General features: G+C 29.6%; 1 protein-coding gene across 2 annotated transcripts; it reads right to left on the minus strand.

Annotated features, from left to right (window-relative positions):
- Positions 1-438: 438 nt before the first annotated feature.
- LOC112274689 (cytochrome b5) lies at positions 439-2161 on the minus strand. 2 transcript variants are annotated; one of them, XM_024504362.3, is made up of 4 exons: positions 1804-2161; positions 1533-1634; positions 1253-1319; positions 439-1003 (listed from the first exon to the last, which is right to left on the minus strand). In XM_024504362.3, the coding sequence occupies exons 1-4, from the start codon at positions 1828-1830 to the stop codon at positions 729-731; spliced, it is 471 nt and encodes a 156-aa protein (XP_024360130.1). In that variant the 5' UTR covers positions 1831-2161; the 3' UTR covers positions 439-728. The 2 variants fall into 2 exon arrangements, with proteins under 2 accessions (XP_024360130.1, XP_073386398.1); XM_073530297.2 differs by having other exon boundaries at positions 1533-1640; positions 1804-2036.
- Between the last annotated feature and the right edge of the window lie 9288 nt (positions 2162-11449).

The following is an 11449-nucleotide window of genomic DNA, read 5'->3' on the forward strand; positions in this document are numbered from 1 at the left end:
TCAATTTTATATGGGTGTTGTATTTGAATAATGTTCTGGATCAATGCGTAATGAAGCTAACCTTGGATTTAGAATTCCGGGTGATGGACGTAGAAGGGCCGGGACATGCCAAGTATATGATTGGGATCATGCATTCCTAGATTTATTTTGGAAGTACAATGCAAATTCGTTAGTTATTTTGCATTTTAGATGGAAAATGCTATCTGATGAATCGGGTAATATCAGCGAATCAAGGTGTTGTTACTCAAATTACAGGAGGAAATTTCACACAAAGTGCAATTACAATGATTGGATGGCTTCGTGATACTCCTGAAACAATAAACTGTAAAATCATACAGTTTTCTAAATCTGAATAAAAACGAATACGCACTTTAAGCGAGTGTGTCTCTATTCCCAATATCCCCATACATTCAGGTCCACACCAAAGTCGGTACACAATTAGCGGTCAAATGAGTTAATCTCATTAGTTAATCAAGATAAACATCAGTAACTGCACGATATGAAAATAAACGCGCCGCTACACCGATGGCTGTAAAATGAGGACAGTCTATGGCATCTACTGAAGCCATGAATATGACGAGAGCAGCCTTGAGTCAGCTGATCCAAATTCGCATAGAATATATCTAAGATGCTCTATCTTGAATGCTCTTCATGCACCACTTTCACTGTGCTACAAGAAGAAAAGAAGAAAATTGATAATATTATTATTAATGAGAAGTGAGCATGAATCAGTACTTAGCGTCAGCAGTCTTCTTACTGTACTTCCTGAGTGCCACTGCTACTCCCAAAAGCATGAGAGGCACCAAAAACTGTAGAATTTTACTGTAGAAGCCTGCACCATTTGTCGAAGTGGGAGGATCCTTTGCAGCAGGCTTTGCGTCGGTGACAGACTCCAGCTTTTTTTCGAGAACTTCTGAGCATTCCCCGACGTAAAAATCCTTAAGTTGCTCTATGGCACTTTTACTGTGACCTACATCATCGAATTCTTCACTTGCGTCTTTTCCTGATAGCAGCACATGAAAAAGTTAAGAAGCCAAGCGTGAGAAGAAATCAAAATTCAACCATAGCTCTGCCAACTGAATGTCCATTACCTAAACGCATTCCTTGACTGCAGGCAGGGTTGGTTTGTATTTCCAGCGAGTCCAAGTACTTAGACTATTCGTCGAGATACGCTCAAGAGATCCGGGACGTACGACTACAAAGAAAAAAAAAAGAAAACACCCACAAAGCAATCGGTGTAGCGAAACCTTACCCGCAGTCTGCAAAAGCACGTCATCGCCTCCGGGGTGATCATCCATAAACGTCGTCACATCATAGACCTGCCTCGGAAATGACCAGTACCATTAGTAGATCGATACCCTTCCGCAAACCTAGAAGTTACAGGCAGACGCTACTAAACTCCCACGCAACCCATCCAAAGTCACCTCCGAAACATCTAACTCTGCAAACCCTACGACATCGAACTTCTGAATCAATCAAAAGCCCCCACCTCCATCAATCCAAGCAGCTACAAAAAGGAAACAAAACCTCACCTTGCCGTGGATAATCATCCAGCAGTCGTCCTGGGCAACGTGCTGCTCCACCTCCTTAAGACTAAACACCTTCGGTACTCCATCAGACGCCATCCCACTGCACTACACCTCAAAAACAAAGTCCCCAAATATCCAAAAATTTAAAAATTAAAAGAAGAAACCCGAAAAAACAAATTTCTAGAACAACGGCACTAATACCCTAAACAACCCAACCACAAATCTGAGCAACAGATTAGAAAAATCGCGACCGTGGACGGGTCTCAAGCGGTACCAGGTGCTGTGCTGATGCGCACACCATGGCCACTCATACACACACAGAGAGACCCAGCTCAGTTGGGGAGGACCCAGTGGAAACAAACTGGTGGGTCCCAAATTGGGGACACAGGCTGGCTTGATTCACGCGCTCCTTGACTTTTGGCGTCGTGGAAAGAAAGAATTGTTGGTGGGAAATCCCAACACCACTGCTCTAACTCCTGATGTCGCCACGAGTACCCGCCCGTCCCCCGTCCCCCGATGCTTGCACAACTCTCTCATGGGTTTGCGGCGATCCCCTTTTCAATCCCCTTTTGCTTCTCCTACTTCATCCACATGCACAGGCTCGTTGCACCAGTCAAGCCAATTATTGCGATGCGAGACGAGGACGGTGTTGTCAACATTCCATGCCCAGACAAAACTCCACCACCACCCACATCAACAATTCAAACACCCACCTGGTGGTGGTGCAGCGGCGGCGATGACGCCGTCCACTGGATGCAATTCCTGTGCGTCGCCATGGCTCCTGTCCACGGTGGAAATATGGGTCGTCTTTTAGGGTTCTGTTTTTTTGGGAGAGTTTGTTTTTTTTGTTTTTTATGAAGTGGTTGAAATCCTATGTATATGAGCTTGGAAATTTAAATGGTATTTTGTGGTGACAATGGCATGAATGGTGTTGTTGTGAATGCTATTATAGTATATGGAGATGAGATACCTACAATGCAAGATATTAATGTATTAATATATTAATTTCGTATTACATTTTTATCATGTGCAGAATTGTATTTTTATGATTTTAAGTTTTTTTTTTTTTTTTTTTTTTTTTTTTTTTTTTCAATGAACCATAAATATCAAAAAAATAAACATGCATCCCTGCCAAATTTTAATCTTTGTTGTTAAAAGGTATCACAACTTCTTAAGATATTGAATGAAATAACTGTAGATACTACCAAATCATGTTTATGTTCTAATTTTTTTTGACATTATATATTTTTGTGTTTTTTGTTTTTTGTGTTTTTATTTTTATTATATATATATATATATACACATATAGATTACATCTCTTAATTAATAATCTTTGCAAATGGAAAATTTATAAATTATATAAGATTTTATAAATTAAGTGGACTTCAAAACAAAAGACTTTGACATGCCAAGAAAGGTCAATTTGTAAGGGTTTGAAGTTCTAGAGATACAAGAAGTTGTTTGCAGTATTATTACATGTTTGGTCATACTTTGAATGCTAGATTGTTACAAATTCTTCCTATTATCTAACACAAAACATCCTCTTTAGTTAGATACTAAAGAAGAAGTTGAATGGAAGAATTTTAATAAGAAAGCTAGTAAGAACTTGATTAAATCAAATGAATACAAGATCAACACTAAAAAGATGAGCTAGAACTTCAAAAGATATATTGTCAAGACAGGATCCTCCAAACTTCGATTCTAATATAAATTAGGTATTAAGGAACTTCTTGAGAAGTTTCCATATTACTTAAAGATGAAGCAACCATAAGAAGCTTCTCAAACAACTTCTTTAATCCTCATAGAAATTTTTAGAATTTATTAAAATATTCTAAGAATCATCTAGAACCTTCTAAAATATTCTAAAAATCTTTTTAGAATCTTATAGAACCTTCTAGAATTTAATAAAATATTTTAAACATATTCTTAAAAACTTCTTGTTGAATATTCATAATATCACCTCTTCTTGTAACTCAAAATTCTATGAGATACATTCATTTCATAATTGTTTTTTTTTTGTTATATAGAACAGCTTAATAATAGCTTTATAGAAAAGTTATTCTAAAATAGGTTTAGATTTTTGAAGATAGCATTGATGAAATTCTTGTATCTTTTGCAATACATTATCTAGATTTTTTGATAGTTCCGACATATGCTCATTGATATCATAAGTGTGCCAATGAATAAAATATTTCAACTTGCTTCTCCTTTGGTAAGAATCAAAGAACTTTTTTACTTCTTATTCCACATGATTATCTATTTCAATCCAAAGCACTAATGGTTGTATTCTTCTTGAAATAGTTGATTCCAAATAAGCCTCTAAGAGAGAAACATGAAAGATTGGATGTACCTTTATAGATGTTAATAGTTCCAACCAATAAGCCACTGGATTGATTTGCTTTTGAATACAAAATGGCTTCAATCTTTGATAGTCCAACTTATCGCAAAGTTGATTGATCTTAATATTTTTTTGAAGAAACCATACTTTATCTTCAACTTAAAAAGCAAGAAATTCTTTTCTAAATTTATTTGAAGATGCTTTGTAAGAATCTTGAGCTGCTTGTAAATGAAGCTTCAAAGTTGTCTAAAGTTGTGACAATTGTTTTGCAAGATCTTTAGCTAGTGGATTTTTATCCTTTGATATATTTAATAAATTAAGCTTCAAATAGTATCTATAATTGGAATAAAATGGTATTTATTGAATTGAAGCTTGAAGAATATTATTATAAGTAAATTCCATAAAAGTTAAATAAGAGGTCCAATCATCTTATTGATAGTTGATGGTACATTGTAAATACAACTCCAAAACTTGATTGATTCATTCTATTTGACTATTTGTTTAAGGGTAGAAGATAGGCAAAAGTTTGATATCCATCTTTAATATTTCACAAAAAGATTTTCAAAACTTTGATATAAATTGAGGTCCTCAATAAAAAATGATGTCATTAAGTAGACCATGATATTAATGTATATTATTAAGAAAGAACCTTATTATTTCTTCTTCAAAAATGACCTTTTTTTAAGGAATAAAATGTGTTATTTTTGTAAGTTGATTTATAACAAGATAAATAGCAACAAATATAGTTGATGGTGGTAGATTAGTAATGAAATCTATTGATGCTAAAGACCATAGTTACTTTGGAATTGATAATGGTTGTAGAAGTTTATAAGAACTATGTTAGAAATTTTTGGATCTTAAACAAATGTTACATACGAAAACAAAGTTTTTCATGGTCTTCCACATGTGAAGCCACCAAAAATATTAAGAAATAAGCTCTAATATTTTTTTAAATAAAAAATGTCATGCGAGTAAAAAATCATGATGAGATTGAAGAACACGAAGTCATATTGGTCTTTCTAGAATTTATAAATGAACTTCAAAATACAAAAGATATCTTATGAATTTGAACTTGTTATTATTAGGTTATCACTTGATATTACAAATTAATAAATTCTTAATTGATGTTCTATGAATTTGTTCAAAAAACTTTAAATCAATAGGTGTAGTTATAAAAATAATAGATAGAAAAAATTATTTTGGCTTCAAAAGAGTAGTATATTGCTAATTAAATACTACTTTTTCAACCTTTGGAGCAAGATATGATTTCCTTGATAAAGTATCTGATAGTTCTTACTACTTTTATAATCAACATGTAATCACAAAATCAAAATGAGATAATAATACATTTTAATGAGCTTGGCAGCGATTGAAAATCTAAGTTGATATGAAATATTTCAAAATTTTGTAATTTGTTTATATAATCATAAGATATATAGAGCCTTTCAACAAGTAATACCATTCTTAGAAAGAGTCTATAATTACAAGAATATTTTTATTATTAAATTCATAATTTATCTCTATAATTAAAAACTTTCTAAAATAGAATACAATTAGGTGGAACTTTCCATCCTTTTCCATCTATGATAATATAACTTTTAATACAAAGTCAAAAGTATTAGTCTCTAAATAAAAGGCTGTTGTGAAATTTGGATGTAGTAAAATTAAAGTTATAGTGAAAGTTATCTTTATATCTTGAAAAGCCTTTTGTGCTTGAGGTTCTCATTCCAATTTATCCTTGGATGTCAATCAAGTGAAATAAGTAATAACTTGGAAATAATTCTTAATAAATATTAAATAAAAATTAGCAAATCTAAAGAAATATTATACATCCTATATTGTCTTTGGAGTTGCCCATTCCATTACAGTTTGAATTTTTTTTTTGGTTTCATTAACATATTTTTATTAAATACACTTTATTTGAAAAATTTCACTTTTGGATGATAGAATACACATTTCTATAATTTGATATTTAATCTTACATCTTGTAACTTTTGAAAGACTAATTTCATATGTTATTTATATTTTTAATGAATCTCAGAATATATTAAAATATCATTAAGATAGCAGACAATAAACTTGTCTAAGAATTCTTGAAAAAATTTCATTCATCAAGTGTTGAAATATAGTTGGAACATTTATCAATCCAAAAGGCTATCATGGATATATATCTATTGTAATTTTTATTTAGGTTATATGAATAGGTAGGAGTAAATAAAAATAGATTAATTTCATAATACCTTCTAGAAAAGCTTCTTAAAAGCTTCTTAGATGCTATTTTGATTTCACATGTATTTGTACTTGATTGATAAATTAGAAACATGGTCAATAAGTTAACTATGTCTACATGTATTGGTAGCTTGGAGAACAAGCTAACTATATAGTACTTATATAGAAAACTTTGCTTGTAAGTTAAGATACATATCATGCAAAGTCAAGACGTTTTTGGAGGTCCTATAGAATGTCGCCACATAGATCCTAGGTAGATAGTATATATAGAGGTAAGAATGCAGCCTTCTTTATTCTTATCAACTCTTTTTTTGCTTTTAGTCTAGTTTCAAAAGTGTTTAGCTTTCTTGTCTTTTGGCAATAGCTATTATAGTTTCTTTTTAATATACATATTTTTTATATTTTATTTTGTCAAATTTCTTTGAAAGAGTGTCACTTGTTTATTTGCTTTCATCAAGTTCTTATCCTTGACAAATTGACAAGGATATACTTATAATATTAGAGCTTTATCTTTTTTAATTAAGAATATATTATTCTTTTTTCTTGATATAGCTTAAGTATATTTGGAGTTGCAGATTATTCTCTTCTAAACTGATATTATTTTTAATATTTTTCCTTTATTTTTAAGTCTTTTCTTTTATTTTTCTTGAAGAATATTAGACATCTATCCTTCTATAAGTATTATCATAGCAGAGCTTCTTGAAATAAAGAGTGTAATGACACAAATTCAAGAACAATTGAGGAAGTTAATGCTTGCAATACATCAACTCAATTTACTGCCATATAGAGCAATAAAAATGACAAGGAACAAAGATATAGAGATGATTGGAGCTGATTCAACATTTACACCAAATCATGTTCATTCTCATATAGTAAAATAAACTTTCAGTGTTAGAAAACCAAGGGTTGTACTACTTGAGAAGTTTCATAGTACAAGTTCTAAGTTTTGAGGATTTATCAACTAAGTACAACTTATGATTGAACTTCAACTCCAAAGCTATCTAACTCTAGGATTGCAAGTTAGATTCATTGATACAATCCTTCAAGTTCAATATTATCATGGTTTTCATCTTTTTTTGAATGACAAAATCAAATATTAGATAATCAAGAGGCTTTTTGGTGGACTTTTGATCAATGTATAGAGAGCATGATGCAATTTATGTTGCAATCAATAAGATCCATATTTTGTAACAAGGTAATTGATTAAAATATTATATGCTTCATAGTTTTGAAAACTTACAACTGATATCAAGTAGAATGATACTACATTTGTTAGCCAATTTCTCTATAGATTAAAATATGAAGTAACAAAAAAATACTCAACTTATTTCATCCTCAAATATTGAGTCAAACAATGGATTTTGATGTGAGGTGTGACAATTGACTTTTTGAATTTTGATTTGAAAGTTGCACAAGTACACATCAATGTTACTATAATTCAATGACAATACCAATGTCTTTCCAGTACATACATTTGAAAGTAGAAGATATGCAAATGAATGTGATACATTTTAAACCTCTTACTAAGCAAAAAAAGACTTGTCATTGTCAGAAAGGATTATGTTTATATTATGGAGAATCTAAATACATTGCTAAACATTGTCCAAAGAAGCAATACAACCATTTAATGAAGAATATGGCCATTAAAGAAGATAATATGTCAAAAAAAACAAGTTTGTCTAGCTAGAATAGGAATCATGCAGTTGGAACCTTATACAATACCTAGTTAAGGTTTTATTCTTTCTTTAGAACTTTTTTCTTATTTTATAATAAATATTATTTTAAGACCTAAATATTAAAAAATCTCTACTTTGTTAGATTTAGGAGCCTCAATGCATTTTTTATATGAAAAATTTGCTAAAAGACATAATATACCTTTAGTGAAAAAAACTAAATATATTCACGTAGAAGTCATAGATGGTCATCCATTATTTCAAAAAAATATTACTTATGAAACGCTTTCTATAGAAATAATAATTAATCGTTATAGTAACTTTATAATATTTAATATTATTAGATCTCTCTCTAATCCAATTATTTTAGGATTATCATGATTAAAAATATATAATCCAAAAATAGATTGAATTTCTCATAATCTTTATTTTTTTGAAAGTATAATTAAAAATATAGTTCATCAAGTAGAAATTCGTAAGTCTAATTTAATTAAACTTGTATTTATAGGTGAAAGAATTTTCTTGTATGCTATAAAAAAAAGATTATCTTATGTCATTTATACTACACTTGTTTCTAATAGTAGAAAGACTTTAAGTGGCAATCCAAGTCAATATAAAGATTTTTAAGATGTATTTGAGAAAAAGAATATAGGTACTCTATTAGAACATTGTTCCTATGACTTTTCAATTGACTTTCAAGAAAAAACTCAACTGCCATTTGGATCAATTTACAATTTATCACAAAATGAATTGATTGAACTCAAGGAGTATATTGAAGAAAATTTGGAAAAAAACTTTATATGCCATTTCAAATTTCTATGAAGAGCTCCAATTTTATTTGTTAAGAAAAAAGATGGATCATTATAGATGCATGTCGATTATCGAGGATTCAACAAAATCACCATCAAAAATAGGTATCTACTACTTTTAATATTTGGACTTCTTGAGTAATTGAATCAAGCTGAGATTTATATAAAAATAGATCTATAAGGAACATATAATTTGATATGCATCAAAGAAGGAGATGAATGGAAGATTGTGTTTGAAACAAGGTATGAATATTTTGAATACAATGTCATGCCTTTTGGACCTATAAATGTACTAATAGCTTTGTGATATTTAATGAATGATATTTTTTAAGAGTTTTTAGATGACTTTGTTGTTTTTTGCCTAAACCATATTTTAATCTATTCTTAAAATACAAAGAAATATGAACTTCATATTTTTCATGTATTATAAAAACTAAGATGTGGGACTCTATAGCAAGATAGAAAAGTATATATTTTATACTAAAAAAGTTATCTATTTAGGATATATCATTTCAATTGCTAGACTTATGATGGATCTTAAAAAAGTTCAAATTATTATGAATTGGAAGATTTCAAAAAAAGTAAGAGATGTCTAATATTTTTTTAGGATTTGTCAACTACTATTGGATTTTTATCAAAATTTTTTCTCAAGATGCAACTCCATTTTCATATTTGACTTATAAAAAAAAACTTTAATAGAATCAAGAAATAGAAGCAATATTTGAAGCTTCAAAAATAATCTTTTTTTCTACTCCAATTTTATATCGTGTCAACTTTTTAAAGCCATTTTTTATAAAAATAAATGCAATGAAATTTGCTTTGGATGTCGTATTATCACAAATTGAAATAGATAATAAATTTCACCCAATAGCTTTTCATTCAAGAAAATTTTTAGCAGCCGAGATCAGCTATGACATTCATGACAAAGAACTTCTTGCTATTATGAATTTGTTTCAAGAATGGTACCATTTTTTAGAAGGAACTTTTAATCCAATTTCTATTTATATTGATCACAAGAATCTTAAATACTTTAAGTTAGCATGTATTTTGAATTTTTTCCAGGCGCGTTGGAGCATGTCTTTATTAAGTTTTGATTTTAAGATCACTTATCAACCCTAAAAACAACAAAGTTTGTCAAATGTCCTTTCTAGACATTCTTATCTTGTACCAAAAAAAAAAGATGTATTATTTGATCAATAAAGAATGATTCTTTTGAAGCCAAAGTATTTTCATCTTTGAGTAATAAAATCAGCATTGATTGTTGATTCAACTCTTGTCAAACAAATTCAATTAAATATGTCCTTTGATCTTTTTGTTCATGATATTAAGAACCCTTCTTCTAAGTTTTATGATGCTTTTAAGTTTGAATTCAAAAACAACCTACTCATTTTAAAAGTCACCTATACATTCTAAAAAGAGAAGCATGTTTACGTGTTTTTTAAGCATATCATGACTTTTTAGCAACCAAACATTTTGGATACAACAAGACTTTAGAACTTATATCTAAAGATTTTTAGTAGCTACAAATGTGAAAGTCAATCAAAGACTTTGTCTAGTCATGTAACATTTGTTCAAGGTCAAAAATTCCTTGTCATCAATCTTATAGACTTCTTCAACTATTATCCATTCTATAACAAACATGGTCTTTTGTTTCTATAGATTTTATCACAAATCTTCTAGTCTTAGGTTCTTATGAGTTTTATATTTGTGATAGTAGATCGTTTGATCAAGATGGCATTGTGAGTCCCACAAATTGATCTTAATTAGTGGATTAGTTAAAAACATAGTTTTAAGTCATTCAATTATACAAATATTAAGAATAGAATTTTTTTTTTTTTTTTTTTTTTTTTTTTGACTATTCGAGTATTTATTAAAATTTAGAAGTATTTATAAGTTGCAAAAGTGTTATTAGAAGAAAATTTATAAAAATGGGAGTCTTAGTAAGTCTTGGAGGTAATTATCTTAGTTAGTTTAGTATTTTTCTTATTGTTAAGTATTAAGAGTTAGTTATTGAAACCAATATCTTCATTGGCTCCTATCTACATGTATTACTTATAAAATCCTATCAATGATTAGTTAGTAGTTAGAAGAAGCATGAAAAAGAGCTTCATGTCTTTTTAGTTAATTATATAAAAAATAGGATTTTTAATGGATTTAAATTAATTTTATTACTATAAAAAATCACCAAGATAGGAAAATACAGCCTCATATAGATATTAGTATTATAGAAACATTATAGGATTTTTTAGAATTTATTTAGAATTTATTTAAATTTATTTATGAATTTTTAGAGAAAATTTCAAAACTTTGGTAAAATTGAGTTTTATCACCTTGAGAGCCATTATAAAGAAATGAAGCAAGATTTGAAGAATATGTAAGGTTTCTAGGCTAATTGAGTGTTTTTGAACACCATGGTTAAGTCAAAAATGGAAAAAAAGTAGTTTTACTAGTAGAAAATAGGAAGACCAGCAGCTAGTGTAGTCCTTGTATGAAGAGAGGTGCACAATTCCCATATGGGTTGTAGCACCTTGGATATAGATAGGAAGAAAAGACTAAGGCCTCAAGGCCTCTTGAGGGGAGGAATATACACTACTTGTAAGCCTTGGTGAGGCTCGAATTTCTGATTTCTTAAGCAAGTTACCCTTAACATAAAAATTATTCACTTAACTTTTTTATTATGTACATTTTGTCTTTAATCTATCATAACTTATTCATAGTAACTTGGAATTACATGATTTTTATGTCATTGAAAAGATAAAAAAATTATCTATCTAAAAAAATATTTTTTATTTTTTAATTTTATTTTTTATTGCGTAAAAATTCAGTGAACGGATTGTGACTTCGTTTTGGATGTTGTGATTACTTGATTTC

Source organism: Physcomitrium patens, chromosome 22 (genome assembly GCF_059467195.1).
Source record: "Physcomitrium patens ecotype Gransden chromosome 22, ASM5946719v1, whole genome shotgun sequence".
Lineage (NCBI taxonomy): Eukaryota > Viridiplantae > Streptophyta > Bryopsida > Funariales > Funariaceae > Physcomitrium > Physcomitrium patens.

Bases quoted from the DNA above. Each gene is read 5' to 3' on its own strand.
- LOC112274689 (XM_024504362.3), bottom strand. From the start codon at position 1,830: ATGGTGTGCGCATCAGCACAGCACCTG. The intron at 1,635-1,803 runs GTACCGCTTGAG...TTTGAGGTGTAG, and splicing joins GCGCATCAGCACAGCACCTG to TGCAGTGGGATGGCGTCTGA. The intron at 1,320-1,532 runs GTGAGGTTTTGT...TTTCCGAGGCAG, and splicing joins GGATGATTATCCACGGCAAG to GTCTATGATGTGACGACGTT.